Source organism: Brassica rapa, chromosome A04, assembly GCF_000309985.2.
Source record: "Brassica rapa cultivar Chiifu-401-42 chromosome A04, CAAS_Brap_v3.01, whole genome shotgun sequence".
Classification (NCBI taxonomy): domain Eukaryota; kingdom Viridiplantae; phylum Streptophyta; class Magnoliopsida; order Brassicales; family Brassicaceae; genus Brassica; species Brassica rapa.
In genome coordinates this window covers 12,027,938-12,048,276 of record NC_024798.2, presented here as the reverse complement: position 1 = coordinate 12,048,276, position 20,339 = coordinate 12,027,938, and the positions used below count along the sequence as shown (strand labels likewise).

Sequence of the window (20,339 nt, the reverse complement as noted above, 5' to 3'; positions counted from 1 at the left end):
AAGGTTTTGTTTTGGTGGGTTTAGGTATAATGTTTAGGGTTTATTGTTGTTTGGGTTTAGGATTTCGCTTTATTAGTGTTTTGGTGTAGAATTTTGGTTTAATACTGTTTGGTTCGGTTTAGTGTTGTTTGGGTTAGGATTTGGGTTTCGTGTTGTTTAGGTATAGGATATCGGTTAACTAGTGTTTTATACGGTTAGTTATATGGTTTATTTTTGGGTTTGTTCACCACAAATTAATTCAGGTTACTATCAAAAAACCTTAGAAATCATTTCTCCATTTTCGCCCCTTATATGTGCTTCGTTATGAAAATAGTTTTGTTTGCTATAACCGGATATACAAATGCAAAATTAGAAGTGTAGTGAATACTGGATTTATGACAAAACCTTACCTACTATTAGAGCACCAATATATAAATAACAAAAGGCCTAATTAATGAAGAAACGAAGTCGATTGTCCTAAGCTAAGAAGGTTCGGTATTGTGTCCTTAGTGCCAGCTGTCTGCCTGCGATTCGTCGATAGAATTGGAGTAGGGCTTTTGCGTTTTGCCTCTTCTTTCTTTTGCATGTTCTCCCGAGTCTGTCTCTCTCGACGGCGATCGCACACATCTTCAGCTACGGTCCCCGAATCATCCCGATTACTACGCGGCTCGGCAATTTCGACGGCGAAAGGCTCTGTCGACCCTGCTCTGTTAACTCACCGAAAGCGGCGGCGCCTATTTCAATCGAAATGGTATTTCAATCTCAATCCCTAGTTTTGACATTTTGTGGTTCTTGTTGTGGCTTTAACTCCTCTGCTAGTGGGTCTAGTTCATTTTTCTTGTGATGAAATGAATGGCGTTTGCGATTGGTGTTTGAGTGTCTGAGTGATTTATCAAGTTTTAGTTGGTGTGGAGAGTGTCTGAGTGTCTGAGTTTTTGCAGGTCGTATTCTAGTTATGTTGGTCTAAGTGATTGATCAAGTTTTGATTATATTCACTTCAGTTAGTAACTAAGTAGTGGCTCGTAGTAATGACCAAAGCGTCAACTCGTTGGTTCTTGGTTAGATTTCTAGTCGGAATGATTCCGGTTTGGACTGAACCGGGACATGTCTTTCTCATCTTTCTTGTTTCTTACATGTAATTGGAACTCGATTGTTGCAGATGGAAACTCCCCGAGAACCTCATTTCTTCAAGCCTCTTCTTCCTGGTTTTCAAAGTGGCGTGACAATACCACTTGATTTCTACTCAAAACACATACAAGGGGCTGAGATCAATAAACCATGGAAGCTAAGATCGGACGCTTCAGATCAAATTTGGGAGGTGATCCGAGAAGGCAGGACACTCACCAAAGGTTGGAAAGAGTACACCGAAGCACATGATCTTCGAATCGGTGACATTGTCATCTTCAAACACGAAGGAGACATGGTCTTTCATGTGACTCCTTTTGGTCCTAGCTGTTGTGAGATTCAGTATACACATCCTCACATCGTTAAGGAAGAAGCCGACGCGGATGATGCTCCTACTTTCTCATACGACTACTGCTTCTTGGCTGAGGTTACTGCAACAAATCAAAAGGACGACAAAATAGTGAGTAAAATTTAGTTATTTATTTGTTTCTAGTACTGCTTCTTGGCTGATGTTATGTATGTGTTTGTAGTTTCTTCCTGTGGAAGCTATGAGGTGTGGTGATTTGAACCAACAATGCAAAGATGTCAAACTTGTCAACAAGGAGGGAAACTCATGGACTGCACGCTTCGGATTTAGCGAATCAGACGGCGCATATTACATCAGCAGAGGGTGGAGAAAGTTCTGTCATGATAACAGATGCACCAACGGAGCTTTGTTGGTGTTCAACGTGGTTGGAGACGGGACGACAACTCCATTACTGTGTGTATGTCCGGAAAGGAAGGAGTGTACTGATCTACTGATCAACCACTTCAGCAGAATCGATGGTAAGTGTTCTCATTTGACTTCTTTGTGTTGTCTATAACTTCAATGTTACTACTTTGCTTCTGCTTTAACTTGTGTTCTCTTCTTCTGCAGGTAGCATTGCTTCTACCTCACGAAATTAGATGGCTCTTTTGCGGTCTTTCCTCTCTATCATCTTAACTCTTCTCTTTTTGTTTCATTAGCAACTTATGAACTTATGTATTTCGGTTTGTAAAACTTGAATGGTTTTTCTATGTGAACTTTTATGCTAAATAAATCTGTTTTTCTTATTAGTTATCCAAATTTAAACTACTTATATGATTTTTTTGCATATTTTATAATTTTCCTTATTTAAAATTAAATAATTAACCTAAGTACCAGCCTAAAGTCCTACCAATAATCACAAATTTCATAAAAGTCCCACAAGAAAGTCATAACCTACAAATATTAATAAAAACATCTTAGGACTTGCATAAATGTCCCAGGGATGTGGTTGCTCTTAGATGTTATTAAACAATACATTGTTATTTATCTTACAATCTCGGGCATTACAATATTCCTGCCTCATACATATCATGGGAAGTATATTACAAAGTCGTTGTTATTCTATAACTTATTTTCCCATTTATCCCCCATTCATTCAAACACCTTCATCATCCGAGATATACTATTTTTAACTTATAAATTTTTTTTTATATTGCAACCTTGCATGTTGCTCGGTTGTGTCCGGATTTCTTGCATCGACCACATAGATGTCTCTTTCTTGGTGTTTTCATCTGCAGGTAAAAAAAAAATTATGATGCTTATCGCAAAAAAGAGTTATTAGGTAGTATATAACCTACCCTTATTTCACCAGTAGACAAGATCCGGTTTTTACGAGGTCTTCCTGGTGGTCTTCGAGTTGCAGGAGGGAATATTGTCACATTTCCACACTGCTCTTCCACGTTTAATTCAATATCTCCAGCCGCATCACAAATGGGGTATACAGCTTCTGCATATGCTGACTGAAGCTTCTCCAAATTGTAGAACTCAGATACAAGAGATTCGACACTGATTTTTTCCTTTATAGCAGCTGCTATGGCATGTGAGCATGGAATCTTGAGCGACTGGAATGCAAAACAACTACACGAATTTGTTGAGAGGTTAACGTGGAATGAGATTCCATTCTTGTCTTTCACATCAAACTCTAATGCGGTGATCCGGCTAACAAAAAATCCCCCGCTCTGCTCGAAGTTTCCTTCAAGTATCTGTAGAACCCGTGGGGTCAAACGGCCACTTCCTTTGCTGATAACGTTGCGACGGTCCGCAAACCATGTCATCAATTTTGAACGAATATATTCTATCATAGACAACACAGGGTACTCCCTTGCCTCGCGAAGTACAGCATTCCATGACTCAGCCACATTGCTTGTCATAATGTTGTAGCGATTTCCTTGAAAATGAGATCTAGCCCAATGCTCAAAACCGATACTTATCAGGTAGTCAGCGCATGAGGGATTAATGGTCTTTATTTCATTGAAAGCGCTGTAGAATTCTGCAAGACGAAATGCCCTAGCTGCCTTCCCTACTAGGAACCCAAGATGTTTATTTTTGAAATATGTGCGGATGTTACGTTTCAGGTGCAAGATGCATGCACAATGTTTAGCAGTCGGGTATACCTGGTCATATCGAAATAGTTAGCATATATATATTTTCTTAATAATATTTGTTCAGTAGAAGTAAGTTGGATCTGCTAGGTAAGTACCTTTGCAATTCCATAGTAAATAGAAGAGTGTCTATCCGAAATGAAGACAAGAGTTTCAGAGTTAGGGACAAATTGTAGAAGCATTGTGAAGAACCACTCCCAAGCTTTGTCGTTTTCACTGTCTACAATACCAATTGCCAAGGGAAACACTTGGTAGTTACCATCCTGTGCTGAAGCTGTTAGTAAGCAACCGGCAAATTTACCCCTTAAGTGTGCTCCATCTACAATGATGACATTGCGCATGTGTTTAAACCCACTAATAGATGCGCCAAATGCGAGGAACATGTATTTGAATCTATCGCCAATGGTTGGATCGTTTTCAGTATGAATATCTGCAAGTGTGCCTGGATTTGCAAGAACAAGTCTATTTAAATAATCAGGAAGCAAATTATAAGAACTCCCTGAAGATCCTTTTGCATTTTCTTTAGCAACCTCCCTTGATCTCCATGCCTTCCAATAAGAAATTCTCACATTGTGATCACCCAGCATAACTTGAACTATCTCATTTGGACGTGGGCCCATTCCATTTCCAACGAACCTTGCTCTCATCAATTCTCCTATCACACCATGTGTAGCCTGCTCTTCGTATCCTGGAGAAATTACAACGATTTAGTTGGAAATAGTAACTTTTTACATATAACTTTCTGACAAGGCTCATCATAATCTTGTATTTTCAAAAATCAAGCACTATTGGATTATAACTGGTTTTATATCTATATTGTGTTGTCTCATGTATAACTCTTATGCGTACGTAAGTTCATTTTTGTTAAATTAATCTATGGTAGTTATTAAAAATTACCAGCTCTTTCATCTATTGAACATGTATGTTGTAGTTGAACACGCCGAATTTCAAATTTTTCCACATTCTTCAACTTAATGGCATGAACTCGCCACATGCACTTTAAACTGACACAACAAAGCACCATCCTGTTGGGCGAGGAACGAGTGTGTCTGAATCTGAATTTGTTTCGCAAAGCATAAAGTGCCATATGGTGTTTGAAATCGTCCCTACTGCTAAATACCCTTCCTTGATAAAGATGATCATATCCGATTGTTTGGTTTCCCACAAATTTGTTGATATTTAGTAAACAGACAGTTGGATACTTAAAACATATTTTACATTGATATTGATATTTCACATTACAAAAGGTCGTTACACTTAGCCGTTTCACCATTTTTTGCATCATTGGTTCACAAAGAGAAAACGTTACACCCCGTACGGTATTTTACACAAAAAGACAACATGCAGCTTATTGATAGTTATTATTTAAAAGTCGGGACCCAACCCACCGCTAACATCCTCGGCATCGGAAGAGGAATCAACGTCGTTCACCGAATCAACAGGAGCAATGTCACTAGCGCTACCAACTCCAAGGCTGAGATCGAGACAAGGTTCATTGATGCGAGTGTTAGAGATATCGGTCGCAATAGCTTCGACGTCAGCAGCCGGTGGAGGGGTAACCATGTAACTCTCGGCTGGGGTACCTCCTGGTTCAACGAGACAAAACATTTAGTCAGCTCTTAGGGTTTAAGCTAATATTACAGATTACTTGTAATACAAGAAAATAAAAAACTCACCGTTTCCAACATTTGGACGGTTGTTGGTGGCGTCCGGTATGATAGGAGCCAATGGTGAGGTTGGAGACAGAGTTATGATGTTCTCATTCTCGTTTATTCCATCGGAGGATCCGGTGTATGATTCATTATCGTTATCGGTGATAATTATGAGCGTTGGCGGAGGTAAAGCACTGACCCTCCTATTCTGCCCAATAGGATGACCTACAGTTCCATTGACAGGAGGAGGAGTTGGGTGCACATATACCTCGTAAGTCAGTTCATCTTCCGACATCTCATTTGTCTCTTCCCAAACCGGAGGAAGGCTCGGAAGCCCCCCCTGAGGCTGAACTCCTAAAGCTGTAGATTGGTGAACGGGAGGCGGGCCTTGGTGAGTTTGAAAGGCTCTGTCATACTCCTCGATTGTCATCGGTTCTCCATATAAGACTGCAAAGAATAGCCGATTCTATCAGTCTAATGACACGAGTTTACTACAATTAACTATATATATTTGATGCGAATATACATATATCTAAAACAAACAAGATGTTATTAGTCATATTAATCAAAGCCTATTTAATATTTGAACACATCCCTTATAGCTTTCTTCTTAGTGATCTGGTTTATTATTACATTAACAGCATAGTAACTTCTATAATATGAGGAAAAATTTAAATACCTTCATCGTCTGCACCATAGTTCGCTGGATCATCAGGGGATAAGGGAAAGCCTTGTTGCGTCTCGATGATGTCATCCACAGTGAGACGGTGATAGTTAACAGGAGGATCATCATCTTCACCGGGAATAGAGTACACCATTTCTATCTCGAGGGCCACACGGAAAACGACGAGAAGTTGTGGCTCGTTGAACATAATTTCCAAGAGGTGTTTGCTACACACTATCGGATGGGCTCCAACCAAATCTTGCACGTTTAAAACAATAATCAGATGTTAACACCTTGGACACAAAAATAAGGTATAAAGGTTTGAAAAAATTAAAAGGATCCACAAACCTCTGATAGCTTGACGATGTTGTTCCTCGGTAACCCCTTCTTCAAGGTAGGTTTTCTCACCGATAGTGAAAGGGTAGCGACAGAGAAACTGGTATTTGGCAACTGGCTCAGGACCGCTAGTTACGTATACCACTGGTTCTGTCATGTACTCTCTCACGCTAGCTAATATCTCAACATCCTTGTCGCATGTGAGATTGATTGGAGGCAATCTCGAAGCTTCAGGCAGGCGCATCCACTCAGGGAGCTGGTAAGTTAGAGCCACTGGTGTTAAGATTCCAAGGCAAAGCCTGATACGGATCATCTCAACAAGCCCCTCGAAAGAATCGGTCCCGGTTATCATTATGGTATCTCCACGATATCCCGAGTCCTCTTCGAAAGTCCAATCCCCAGCAGCAGATTTAGTCCAAAGACCTTGGACGAGCATAACGACTCGTGCCATCTGCAGATCATAAGTTAGATTCTGATTTAGGGTTTCCAAACTTATGTGTATTTATTCCAACCGTTCGATAACTATAAAATAGTAATAAATGACAAAAAAAACTAGAGAGAGAGACAAACCTGGAACTTCTTGTTTGTACCCGGAAGATTTCTGCGAAATCTGGATTTTCTGTTTGTGCACTAAAAGTTCTTAACTGGTAGTCTCCATTTATAGCAAGAAGAACTGATCTAACCATGGTTAGTTTACCATTTCCAGATAACCCAAGCATTTAATGCGGCCGAGAAGCTATTCTAGGGTGATGATACCCTATATAGCTAACAAAATATCTCTGACACACTCCAATATTATATGATTATATGAAGAGCGTAACACGGACGATTCAATCGGTTTGAGTGGGATTATCTCGGTTCTGGTACATTTTCATTGATTGGATTTCGTCGGTTCGACCCCGGTTTATAACTCAATCGCAATTACAGTTTCTGTGCGGCTTGGTCTACGTGTTTCGATTTTTTTAGGAGTCTTGTGGTGCCACGTCGTCTACATTTACACCACACAATATTTTTCACTATAATTAACAGAAGACATTATTTTCTCAAATCTCTTTCCTTCACAGAGAATACTTTCAATGGCGTCGACTCAGTATTCATCGGCAGAATCATCTTCTAATAATTCCACAACCCAAGTTCCTCTGTGTCACTGCTCGCAATCGACAATTTCTTGCATATCATGGTCCGATGATAACCCAGGAAGGCGGTACTTCAAGTGCGAAGCTCACGGGTTTGTTGTTTGGATCGACAAAGAACGACAATGTCTCTGGCAGAAGTGAAGTTTACTTGAAGCTCGTGACAAGATGCGGCGTCAAACACACGATATAAACGCGCTGCGGGAAGCATTGGATAAGGCTAATGCTCAGGTCGCCGCTTTGGAGGTTTCTCGTATCACCGGACCAAGAATCGAGTTTCTGAAGGCGCTTGAAGAGCTTCTCAAACAGAACGTTAATGACTCTGACAAGAAATTTCGTAAATTCGTGGTCTCCTCCTGGGGAGGATTCCTTGTCGCAGCTGCTGTCCTCGTTTATGCTCTGAAAAAGTAGCTACTTTATGCTTGTTTGTATTACTTGTTATATTGTCATCCAAACAGTCTGTCTTTGTTGTTCCAGATAATTCTGTTTTTAATATTGTTGTAATATATTTGGATTTAATCCTTATTACGGTGTTGTCTAGATAGTACGTACATGTGGGAATCGTATTTGATCAAAATTTCTGTATCTATAAAATGTGTTATGTTATATCTCAAGTTCCTCATTTCGTTGTTGAATTATTTTGAATCTATGAAATTAGTTATGATAGAGATCACGTTTAAAATCATATAATTGTGAGATCTTGCCCACATTTTAAACAACTGCTCACATGTAACAATAGTTGTGTTCAGGTTATGAAAATCAATTATTAGTTTATCTCACGCGCTAGTAAAGCGCTTCTTGTTTGAAACGAAGTGCAAGTTGGAAACTGGATAAGACAAACTGTCTTTTTCGGTGACACCTGACAGCTGTTCTCCTACATATGCCTACGATTGCATCAACTAGTCTCTGCTCCCTATGTACCCTACCAAATAGACGAAGCAGGAGAAGTCCGTAAATTCACTTTGCCATCTATGACCGACCACCCAAATTAGGAAGGTGTTGTCCTACCTCCCAAATAACTTATGTATTTTGGTTATCTACCTAAATCACTCTAGTTTTTATTGGGGCTTATGATTTTACAATGTTTAGACTACTTTCATTAGTTATTTGTTTTCTTTATTTTAGTATATGTTTTGTTGCTAGGTTTTGCCTCTTCAGCTAGCTATGTTTGTAATTCACTTCGACCAACTATTTTTTTTTGTGAATTCATTTTTGCAGCTGATTTAGTGATGACTAGTTTAATATGCTTATCACATCCTTGACAAACTAATTTTTTAACGCTAATTGGCGGTTTAGTATACATGAAACAGAGAAAAGGTGGTGATTCCTGTGGATAAACCCTACATAACATTGAGTGGAACAAAAGCCTCCAGCACAATTCTCGTATGGAGCGATGGTAAAGACCTTTTGGATTCACCCACTCTCACTGTCTTCGCCTCCGATTTCGTATGCCGATTTCTCACTATTCAGGTCATCCTTTACATCGTATATATGCATTTTATAAATTAAAAAATAAATAAATATTTCCTATCAAATCGTTATGATCGTAGAAATGTAGATCAAGCGTTAACGCAAATAAACATTCGAAAACTACAAAAGACTGATCCTGACCCGCGTGCTTTGTTTTGTTGTAAGTAGAATAAATTTGGAAAAGGGGGACAGGCGGTCGCGGTGCGAGTGGCAGGAGATAATGCAGCGTTCTATGGTTGCGTGATAACGTCATACCAAGACACTCTCCTCGACGACGATGGGAACCATTACTTCAAGAACTGTTACATTGAAGGAGCCACCGATTTCATTTGTGGAAACGCATCTTCTCTTTATGAGGTAACTCGTTTTTACATTATTAATTCCATTTAAACACAATTCAGATAATATGCAATATATATCATAGCTCAATTAATTTTTTATTTATACTTATATATGTCAAGTTTTAGTTCCGTTACTTATGTTATAGCTACATGATCAGCTGTTAGATGATATAATGTTAGAATGATGGAAAGAGTTAACTAATGCATTTGTGTGACCAGAAACATTTTAAGTCAAATAAAACACGAAACAATAGTATACTCAAATGATCGAATAACAGAAACATTTTAGCTGACTAGAGTTACATTATTCTCTAACGTAAATAAACTTGCGATTAGACGACAGAACTTACAAGTTTGATTTTTTTTTTTCGGGTATACTTTGTAGAGGTGTCATCTACACTCATTGTCACCAAAAAATGGGTCGATAACGGCTCAAAAGAGAACGTCGGCGACAGAGAAATCAGGGTTTATATTCTTGGGATGCAAGTTAACCGGTTCGGGTTTAACTTTTTTGGGAAGACCATGGGGAGCATATTCGAGGGTTGTCTTTGCTTATTCTTTCTTCTCCGATGTGGTCGCACCTCAAGGATGGAACGAATGGCGAGACCCGAGCAGAAAAGAGTAAAAGTCCTATTTGTGTTCAGGTTAGATTCTTATAAATTTGGACTAATTAATTGTATTTCTAATAATGATGCAGTACTGTATATTACGGTGAATACAAATGTTACGGCCCTGGAGCAGACAGGAAGCAAAGGGTACAATGGTCGAAACAATTATCGGACGAAGAAGCTACTGTCTTCTTGAGCAAGGACTTTATTGGTGGCAAAGAGTGGCTCCGACCTGCCCCTTCTCATTTCAAGAATGCTCCCAAATCAAACCCAACATAAGACAAAACCAACTATTAACTGATTATATTCTTTATCTATTTGTATATTGTAAACACGTTCGATATAATTTGTTCCATTCTATAACCACTAGTGATTTTATTGTGATCCTTTCTCTATTATGGCTCTCTCCGACCATCAAAAGAAGTCTTCCAATAACAAGAAATGAAACTAACGAAACAAAGAACAAAGGGAATGAGTTCGGTTTGAAGTAGGAATAAATCATATTTACAGAAGAGGTACTTCGGAGGGAACTAACAGAGAGCAACATGAAACAAACTGGAACTAATAATCAAAATCAATCAGCACGAGAGGCACCACCGCTACTCGCAGAAGATCTCCGGCCACTATATTTCTGCCAACACAGTTGAGAATACATTAGCAACTTCAACCTCAAGAAGATTCTACTGATAACAAAAAAAATGGGTAATGGAAGAAAAAAAAGAAAGGTTACCTGTTTACCGATGCTGAAAGGGATGTACTTGTGCTTGATCATGTGGGAGATTTGGCGTCTCATGGTGAGGAAAAAGAGAACAACCCAGTAGCAAAGCAGAATAGGCCAGAAGACAGGGACATCAAAGACGGAGAAGAACGTCATGAGAAAGGCTATGCAGAAGGCCTTAGTCATGGAGTACCTGAAAAACAGATTCAATCCCCATCCAAATTAAAAAAAAAGAAAGGAAGCTAATAACGAGGATAATAAATACTTCCTCTGTTTCATATTAAGTGTCACTTTAACTCTTTTTTTTTTTGTTTCACAAAGAGTGTCATTCTACAATATCAATGCAATTTCTTCAACATTTCAACTCAAAATTAATTGCAAAATGCATTGATTTTGTAAATAAATCGATTTATCAAAATTTTGTTAGATATATGATATTAATGAAAACATAAATGCATTTTAATGAACTTTTTAATATCTATGAAAAGTGTATAAGTGACATTCTTTGTGAAACCGAGGGAATAGGTAGAGAGTAACCAGAATTTGAACTCGGGGAGACGGCGGATAAAAGGCTTGAACTCATCAGAGCCTCGAGTAGGGAGAGAAGCTCCACCATCAGAGGAGAGGTCGAGCTCAGGATCAACAAGAGGGGACAAGAAGCCGATGAGGAGATTCAAGAGGTAGATGCCGAGGGCGTAGGAGATGATGTAGAAACCGTGGATAGAGAAAACCCTCAAGGAGTAGATGAGAAAGACGACAAGCGTTCCGATCCACCTGTAGGTCGAGTGAGGCGTAGTCTTGTCGAGGTAATATTTGTAAATCCTCCACGCCTCGTGAGCCTTCTTTTGCACAGGTGTGGCTATGGAACCGCCACCGTCACCACCGCCGCCGCTTCCGTCCATTTCCGATTCTTGAAAAACCTAATAGAGATGAAATTAAAATGACAAGAAGTAGCTTATGAAATTGATTCTCCACCGACCAAATAGATTTTCAAGAGATGGCGAAAGTGGAGATCTGGAGTTGGAAAACCAAAGGAGAATCGAAGCTGAGATTCAAACAACTTACCAGAGAAGCAGATCTCTGGCTTTAAGCAACAAACCGATGCGAAGAGGAAGAATGTCTTAACAAGAATTCGTTTTCTCGGTTCTTTTTAATTAATTTTCTCCTCGTGGGTTTATATAATTACGCAGTAGCCCACCAATAAAATGTATGGCTCAGTGTAACCCCCGAAAGTTCTTTTTTTTCTTTCTTTCAAATTCACCTACTAGTTTGCGTTTGTCACTTCTAGGCCCATATTTAACATTTGAGTCATTAACTGAGTTTGGATTTAATTAAGACTTCCAGGGTTTTATTTAGTTTTAGCTTATCCAGAAGAAAAAAATCATGTTATTGCTTAAGTTTGGTTAGATTGATTTTGAACAAACAGTTTTATCTCAAAATGTTTCTGAGTACTAAATTCATTTATTTAAATATAAGAGCACCATTATTGCTTAAGTTCTCAAAATGAGTATCTTATGTTTCTAAATAATGCATGTTTTAGATTTTTCACAAATATTAAGAAAAAAAATAGTATTTAACTATCAATGCATCAATTTTAGAGTCATAACAATTTTCCATAAATTTAATCCAATGATAACTTAATAAATTCAAAATTGTCAATTAATATTTTTTGAAGTTTACAATTCATTATTAAAAATACATAGAAAATCTAAAATATTAATCTTTTAGAAACAATTAAAAAGTGTTAGAATATGCATTATTTAGAAACGGAGAAAGTAACATATCTATAGAGTACCGATAGCTTATTTAAAAAAAAATTTGATTAATTTTTTCTTATTTTTTAATTTATTATTTATTTTAATTGCTGAGATATTGTGGAAGTATCTGCTGTTGGAGCTGTTCTAGAACTCAAACTTGTTTGAAATTACATTTTGTGAAAATAAATGTTCAACTTTTAATAATATAAAGAGAATCATCAAAAGGTTCATAATACAGAAAAAAGTGACTGGCCGATCGGTGGTTCAGTCAGGCCTTACTCTGTTCTTATTGTTCTACATCTCTGATTGTAGTATTAAAAAGATTAGCTAAACTTGACCTGGCCCCTTTTTTCTAAGTTTTACATTCAAAGATCCAAGCTCTCTCTTTTAAATCTCCCCGCCAAAAAGCGAATATAATCTCCGTCTAGATTTGTTGCTTTGGCTTTTCAAATAGTTCAAGGCTCCATTCATATAACAGTACCGTCTTGAATTGTAGCCTTCTCGACTACCACAGTGATTCCAGACCGAATGTAGAATCCTTCCTCTGGCCTATCCGCTTCTTGAACATCCTGCAAACATTTGGATAATAAGAATAATAATGTCTTTGAAGTTTCGAACTTTTGAAAACCTGATGGAGAAGACATTCAAGGGAAAGCTTACTTACCCCTTTGTTCATGATGATCACGTTTTTACCAATCTTGGCATTCTTGTCAATGATGCATTTCCTATAAATTAACCACCAGGAAAAAAAAATACTTTTTATTTCAGACAAAATCTGGTTGATGTTAAAAGATGTTTGTATTGTTATGTCTTTTTCAAAAAGTACCTGATCTTTGAGTCTTGACCAATACCAATTGGAACCTTTCCTTCTGCTAAGAGAGATGCAATCTCAGATTCAGTTTGGTAATAATCTGCACCTAACATCAACGTATCCTGCCCCCAAAAAACGAAACTCTGTTCGATCAGAAACAATACTCAGATTGTTTTGTTAATCAAACAGAAGAGAGATTTGAAGATTTACCTGAAGCTCAACTCCATAGTCTAGACGTGACCGTTCTCCAATGATGGAGCGTTGGACGCTGCATTCTCTCATGAAACATCCGTGTGAGATTATCGAATCTACCATCTACATGTTCATCAGAAAGGAAGATTAGCAAATCGATCAGAACCAAAGAAACAAAGCATGAAGAGAAAGGGACACACATACACGGCATTTCTCAGTTTTGGTTGGTGGGAGGAACCGTGGAGAAGTGTAGAACGGGGTGTCTGGATCATAGAACTCAAACTTTGGTCTCTGCAAAAAGGAGAACAAAAGGGTTCAGAGAAAGTGGATCTAAGAGATGAAGAATAAGGTTATACGCTACGACTTGTTTGTCTAACCTCCTCAACAAGAGCTAGGTTAGCCTCATAGAATGTCTTTATAGTTCCAATATCTTCCCAGTAATCTCTGAATATGTATCCCTAAGACCATGATCGAAACTCTTTTGGTTATTCATTTGTCCTCAACCAACGGATAGATAACAAAGAAGAAGAAGAAGCTGAGTTCTTTTTTTGATTTTACAAATTAAAATCTTACTTGAACATCTTGATCTCTTATGGCAGCAGGAATAACCTCAGATCCAAAGTCATTGGAAGTCGGATACTGTTGCGTCAAAAGATCCAGCAAAGCTTCGGTTTTGAAGCAATAAACTCCCATCGATGCAATGTATGGAGAATCAGTAGCTTCTTCATGAGACAGTCCAAGCATTGTTGTGTCCGTTTGCTGTCATAGACATTCTTGAAATGTTTTGAGACTCTTCTACTAAGTCAATATGTGTTTTGAGAATTAGACAAAAACCATTACCATTGACTTCAGATCAACTCCAGTTGGTTTCTCAGAGAAGTGTGTTACACGCCCACCTCTATCAATCTTCACTAGACCAAAGTTCGATGCACGGCTGAAGATATTCACAAAATGAACATCAAGGTTTCTCATACTAATTAAAGGCGTAAAAAAAGAGATTCAAGGAAACTAATTACCGTTCGCTGACTGGTGCGCAGGAAAGAGTAACATCAGCGTTACTATCTACATGAGACTGTTACAACAACATATCGAGTTAGCAAAAATTAAACTATAAAGAGGGTTTTTAAGATGATGAATTAGATAAAAAGAAATAACCTGAACAAAGTCCATGTAGTTCATTCTATAGAGATGATCTCCAGACAGAATAAGTATGTTCTCTATGTTCCTGTTCTTGGCATCCTTTTCCAAGAAACCATTACCACCCCCATTTTAGAAAAAAAGGAACATTAACTGATTAATACTACTGATAAAAAGTGGTCATGAGATCAAAATATACCTCAAACACCCAAAGAAACTTTCTGACAGCATCGGCTGTTCCTTGAAACCACTTCTTCCCAGCTTCCCCTGGTGTTTGTGTAGCAGCAAGAACCTGTTTCAAATAATTAATTTTACCTTTTCTTTGCTCTAAGTAAGAAAATCAGATTTTGGTTTAGTACCTCAACGAAACCACCTCCAAAGTTGATACCATTCCCAAAGTAAGTACGTGCTAAGTGTCGGTTGAGGGAAGCCGAGTTGAACTGTGTCAGCACGAAGATCTTGTTGATGCAACTGTTAATGCAGTTACTCATCGGAATATCAATAAGCCTATAGCATCCACCAACCGGAACCTGCATAATTTTTTGAGACATAAGCATATTATCATTACACAAAACATTGGAGCCTTGAATGTTATCTACACTTACAGCTGGTGTGGCGGCTCTCTTAGTAAGAGGGAAGAGTTGAGCTCCATTGCCTCCTCCTAGAATAATTGCAGCCACGTTTTTGGGATCTGCCTTTCTTTTCTCAAACATGGAAGGCTTTACTATCTGAGACAAAAACAAAAAGCACCAGCAAAAAGAGTTAAGACCTCTGGAGTTTCGATAAAGAAAAAGAGTAATGTGTGTGACCATCAACATACCATAGCTTCGTTAGGATTCTTTGAAGTGGCAACAGCGTAAACAACACCACCGTGCTTGAACTTTCGATTCCCAAACTGGTTGGAGTTCAAACGTTTAAAGAAACCATTGCTTTTGATCTTCTCACCCCAAAACTTGTTGTCCACATTCTTGAAAGTAAGTTTTGGCAAGACAGAAGTGCTTTTCCCAGTGGCAAAGCAGTGGGAAGAATCCATCTTTTTTGAGCTGCAAGAAACAGAAAGAAACCTCAGAAAGTTAATAACAGAGACGGGTTCAGGCTGCTGCAGAAGAAGAATAATTAAAGCTTCAAGTAAAGTGAATGACACACAAAGGGACGTTTCAGTGCTAATAAATATATAATGAAAATAGTAATAGAATAATGCAAACCAGTTTGTTACAAATCTAAGCAAAGTGTTAAAGTGAAACCGACCAGATAGATAGATCCCCGTAAAAAGTTTTAAAAAGAAAAATTCTACTCTAATAGATAAATCCTCGAAAGCTACGAACTTTCTAGAAAAACCAAGAGATGGTTCACAAACACAGATCCCCGAAATTCTCAAATTCTCATACGTCTCAAAGCACAAAAAACTCTTGAAGTTTTGAAGATACTCAAATTCAAAATCATTGTTGGGTTAGAAAGAAACATGAGCAAGAAACATTCTGAGTGAATATTATATACCTAATAAGAGACAAAACTAGAAGGAACAAGTTTGAATCATAATAAGCTTTGTCCAAATATCAATTGAACCTAAAAAAAATGAATATGATTTTCCGGCAAAAAAAAAAAGAGTGATTCTGAGTGCACATTGGTTAAAAGCTTAGCTTAGTGAAAGCAAAACCGTAATGACAACGTTTTTTTTTGTTTTTAACAAAGAACGATCCAGACAGAAGATCTAAGAAACAAAGCTCACCAGAAGAATTAAAACTATATTTTTCTATGATTGTGATTAATATGATGTACGTTTGAAATCGAAGAAAGAGAGGAGGACAAGTCTCTCAAGTGCCGTAGTTGACGGAGAAAGCTGTTACTTTTTTCCTGGTTGTTGTCTTGTGATCTCCCCCCCCACGAGAAAGCTGTTATTTTTTCTTCTTCGTTTTTTGCAATTTATTTTATACCACAGGTTTTACAAATATATCTGAAATAAAAACAATTTTATGCCTCATTTTTTTGGAAAAAGAAAGTTATTAGGATTTTTCGTAATTTATATATATGCAGTAAACCAATTGTTAGTTTGAAAAATAAAAATAAATGTTGAATTGAAATAAAGTTATATTCAAGAAATAAAAGGAAGATAAATATTTACAGGGAGGCATGTGATTGTAACGCCAAATTGACGGCTCTCGTTTCTCCCATACTCTCACTCTAGTGCTACAAGTACACATGGAACCTGTTGTCTGATCAATGTGGGCCGAGACCCCATATTCATCTGCACACATTGTGGTCACATATCGCTCGTAAGAATTAGCTTTTTCTCTACGATGTTAATGCTTTTTAATTATACTAAACGCAATTTTTCTTTAACTTAGAGCTTGATTGGTTTTCCCGCTATCACCCGCAAACGCAGCTTTTGCGATTGGTAGCGGTTGACAGCGTTTCGAAACAATCATACAAACCGCTATAAATCGCTTCAAACCGCTCCAAACCGCTCCGAACCTCTTAAAATCAAAAGCTGGTTCCAGCTAGCGTTTGCGGTTGCGGGAGGATAATTTTTTTTTTTTTTTAAAAAAAAATCATATAAATACAAAAATAAAAATAAAAATAAAATTTTTAAAATGGAATTATAAAAATACTAAAATATATCTATTATATTTTAATTAATATTATAAAATTTTAAAATAAAAATATTTTCTATAATTTAAAAAATTTAAAACTATAACTTTGAAAATATAATTTACATATTTATTATAATATTATGATTTTTGATATTTTTATAATTATATAAAATGTAAATATTGTTAATTTATTATTTAACTGCTGCTGTATTTGGTAGTTAACCAGTCATAAGTATCCCGCAAACGTACCAATTTCTAACCGCAGAACCAGTCGTACAAATCTCTTAAAACCGCTAGAAACCGCAACCACCCGCATCCGCAAACGCCCGCAGCCGCAACCGCAACCGCTGCGTTTGAACCAGTCAGACCCTTAGTATATGCAATATTTACAAAAAAATAAAGGTTAAATACAATGTTTTAGAAGTTTTTTTGTTGATCCACAATATAAGATGTTTCATAAATCTATATAACTTTAGATTTATCAAAACTATGTAACTAATTATATTTTAACTATTTCTATTTATAATTAAATTAAATTATTTTTATTTTTTTAGAAAACATAATTTTTTTAATATATGTGCAATGAAGCAAAACATCATATAATATGAAATAGTATCGAAAGTTACTAATTGATATATAAGGGTTAAGGATTAACATAAATATGTACGACTTAGAATTGCCTTTCTGTCAATAACATTTGTAAACTTTTTTCAAAAAAAACCTTTGTAAATAATTAATGGATTGTTTACATATTTTTTTTTGATAAAACGTTTCATTTTTCACAATATCTTGTAGCCATGGGCATCGATTCTTAGTTTCGGTTCCAGTGTAGTATTTTTTTTAAGTTCTTTCATTCTAGAGGTTTAGGTTTTGTTCGGGTATATAGAAAATTTAGTTTGCTTTCGGTTTGGTTTTTTTTGGTTCTCGGTTTGGATATCAAAGTTAGGAACCATAGATTGTCCAAAATAATTTTGGATGCCGTTGGGTTCCGGTTCAATTTTGGTTTTTTGGTGAATTTGGGTTAAAAGCAAGAAAATATGAGTTTTTCAGATTAAATATAATTTTTTTGATTTTCGGATAAAAATTTGGATAATTCACATAATTTTAAACATTTTGGATAAAACAATATTCTGGTAATTATGTTTTTAGGTATTTTTTTATAAGTAATATTTTAAAATTATTTAATTATTTTAAAACAAAATATACTTAATATTTATAAGTATATAAATTATATTATAGAAATTTGGGTATCCATTCAGTTTTAAGTTCCGTTCTAATTCGGTTCGGTTCCGATTCTTTGGTTCTAAAGATATAGGATTCGCTAAGATATTTGGTAGAATCTAAACCCAAACTGAACCTCTATTTTCTGTTCATGGTAATTTTGCATTTCTTGTATCAGAAAAATTATATCGATAATTGATTAGATTGAGAAAGCGCACACTAAAAATGCTCAATGGTTAACTCGTTTTACATCTACATCTTACGCATACATTAACTAGCTTTGGCTCAAATAGTGATATACCAATAGTATTATTACAAAATCGCTAGATAAGTTTTGTAGAAGGGAACAAGCAACAAATATCTAAAACTGCTTTCATGTCAAAAAAAAGAAAAGCTGATTTCATTCATTGTCATGTGTTGATAGTGACGTTTTTGTAACCATTATTGAGTGAAGTTTTGATTGATGTATAGGCTTTCTTTGTTTTATTGGATGAGTTGAGAGTACTGATGGCTGGCTTAAGAACCATGGGTTGATAAAAAAAAAAAAAAACCATGGGTATGACTCAAAACTCAAAAGTGACTTTTTTCTTTTGCAAAGAAATAAAACTCCATAAACGTGACAATTAGTGAAATTATTTTAAAAATAAAGTAGTTTCGATAAAGCTTCGAAATAAAACTTCGAATAAAGTAGTTTCGATACTTGTATTTCTTACGAGCAATATTGAGAAAACAAATAAAAGAACAAAAAACTGACTTGGATATCTGAATGAAATTATGATAGACTACTGAGAGCAAAAATAGAAAATGATTCTGAATTAAGTAGACATATAATCCCAAAAAAGAGTTTCTCGAATACAAAAGAGTCAAGAAAAACCAAATAAAAAAGAGCTCTGAAGATTAATGTATACAGCAAAAAGCAGAAACTGAGATGAGACTGGAGAACCAAACCATCGACAGAGTTAATCTGTTTAGGTGTTGGTGGCACGAGTGTAGATCTGCTGGCTCGAGTGAGCAGCGACCATCCTGATCACACCTTTCGCCATTAGCTCCCTAATAGCCTTCCTTGCTAGAGACCCGTTGATCTGTATTTTTCAAGGAGACAGAAACTTAAAACACAAGATTGACATTCTAGATGAGAACGAGAGTAGCAAATATGGAATGATACAACATTTGTTGAAGCAAATAATCAAACAACATCATAGGAAGTAGAGAAGTACCCTCATACGGTCAGAGAGAATGGAAGGGGTGATGAGCTTGAACTTGGGAGCTTCAGTGAGAAGCTTGTCGTAAGTAGCCTGATCAAACAACACCATGTTGTTGACCTTCTCCTTTTGCTTTCCCTTGCTCCACTTCTGTTTTTTTAAAACAAAACAACAATTAAGACACAAATGATAAAAATAAAAACAACAAAGCTAACACACACACACACAAAATGTCAGAATCAGACATAGAGCTTACTGATCAAGTACATTTCGAAGATTCATTAAGTTCGACTAAAAGAGTTTCTATAATCATATTAATATATGCAAGCAGATACCCCCAAAATCTAACTTAAACACAAAGTAGATTACACTAAAGATGATGGTAGAGGAAACGAACCTTCTTCTTCTGTTTTCCACCTCCGGATTTGGCCGGCTTCGATGATGGTGGTGGAACCTTGTCCTTCTTTGGCGCCTGAACAGACGGGAAACTCAAGATTAGATAAGAGAAACATAAAAAATCAATACTGCGAGAGACGGAGAGAGAGAGTAACCATGAGGTTGAGTAACAATCGGTGTGTATACTAGAGACCGAACGAAGATGAGGCTCACGGAGACGACAGTGAGAAAGGCAGTGCTCTTCTTGTTATATATTAGGGTTTCTGAGTTTGGAGCGTTAATAACAGGCACGAGAAAGCCCATTACCGTTTTAATATGATCCACTGTTATTTTAGCCCAGTTGAGCCCAATTAAACGAAAGATAGAAAATATATAGTCAATTACCACCACCTATGATGATTTTTGTAATGTTGGTTTTCAACCAAAAATTGTGAAATTTTCAGTGATAGTTCGACCAACCTCACATCAATGGACACTAATCTTTAACTATAGATCGGTTTTCTCTAAATATTGTGTTTTCATACATGGGATCTCTCTCTCTATGGTAAATACATTTTT

General features: G+C 36.7%; 5 protein-coding genes across 6 annotated transcripts; 2 read left to right on the top strand and 3 right to left on the bottom strand.

Annotated features, from left to right (window-relative positions):
- The first annotated feature begins 1,007 nt into the window (after window positions 1-1,007).
- On the top strand, window positions 1,008-2,049 carry LOC108871584 (B3 domain-containing protein REM9-like). The gene is made up of 4 exons (XM_033289363.1): window positions 1,008-1,037; window positions 1,139-1,531; window positions 1,635-1,929; window positions 2,021-2,049. The coding sequence occupies exons 1-4, from the start codon at window positions 1,008-1,010 to the stop codon at window positions 2,047-2,049; spliced, it is 747 nt and encodes a 248-aa protein (XP_033145254.1).
- Window positions 2,050-7,505: 5,456 nt separating this feature from the next.
- Window positions 7,506-10,138, top strand: LOC103864284 (putative pectinesterase 11). The gene is made up of 5 exons (XM_033289362.1): window positions 7,506-7,744; window positions 8,648-8,807; window positions 8,976-9,164; window positions 9,534-9,769; window positions 9,846-10,138. The coding sequence occupies exons 1-5, from the start codon at window positions 7,506-7,508 to the stop codon at window positions 10,033-10,035; spliced, it is 1,014 nt and encodes a 337-aa protein (XP_033145253.1). The 3' UTR covers window positions 10,036-10,138.
- A 30-nt stretch (window positions 10,139-10,168) lies between these two features.
- On the bottom strand, window positions 10,169-11,672 carry LOC103864285 (protein RER1B). Of its 2 annotated transcripts, none has more exons than XM_009142048.3 (4): window positions 11,540-11,672; window positions 11,012-11,394; window positions 10,487-10,667; window positions 10,169-10,387 (listed from the first exon to the last, which is right to left on the bottom strand). In XM_009142048.3, exons 2-4 carry the CDS (start codon window positions 11,374-11,376, stop codon window positions 10,331-10,333), a joined length of 603 nt encoding a protein of 200 aa, XP_009140296.1. In that variant the 5' UTR covers window positions 11,377-11,394; window positions 11,540-11,672; the 3' UTR covers window positions 10,169-10,330. The 2 variants fall into 2 exon arrangements, with proteins under 2 accessions (XP_009140296.1, XP_033145403.1); XM_033289512.1 differs by lacking the exon at window positions 11,540-11,672 and adding an exon at window positions 11,454-11,472.
- A 731-nt stretch (window positions 11,673-12,403) lies between these two features.
- LOC103864283 (probable glucose-1-phosphate adenylyltransferase large subunit, chloroplastic) lies at window positions 12,404-16,595 on the bottom strand. The gene is made up of 15 exons (XM_009142043.3): window positions 16,101-16,595; window positions 15,192-15,414; window positions 14,977-15,099; window positions 14,731-14,901; window positions 14,571-14,663; window positions 14,390-14,473; window positions 14,251-14,306; window positions 14,075-14,168; window positions 13,808-13,993; window positions 13,612-13,692; window positions 13,439-13,525; window positions 13,253-13,357; window positions 13,058-13,164; window positions 12,896-12,956; window positions 12,404-12,800 (listed from the first exon to the last, which is right to left on the bottom strand). Exons 2-15 carry the CDS (start codon window positions 15,402-15,404, stop codon window positions 12,699-12,701), a joined length of 1,563 nt encoding a protein of 520 aa, XP_009140291.1. The 5' UTR covers window positions 15,405-15,414; window positions 16,101-16,595; the 3' UTR covers window positions 12,404-12,698.
- A 2,371-nt stretch (window positions 16,596-18,966) lies between these two features.
- Window positions 18,967-20,075, bottom strand: LOC103864282 (40S ribosomal protein S25-4). Its single transcript, XM_009142042.3, has 4 exons — window positions 19,937-20,075; window positions 19,783-19,857; window positions 19,401-19,535; window positions 18,967-19,265 (listed from the first exon to the last, which is right to left on the bottom strand). Exons 1-4 carry the CDS (start codon window positions 19,937-19,939, stop codon window positions 19,152-19,154), a joined length of 327 nt encoding a protein of 108 aa, XP_009140290.1. The 5' UTR covers window positions 19,940-20,075; the 3' UTR covers window positions 18,967-19,151.
- Window positions 20,076-20,339: the final 264 nt, after the last annotated feature.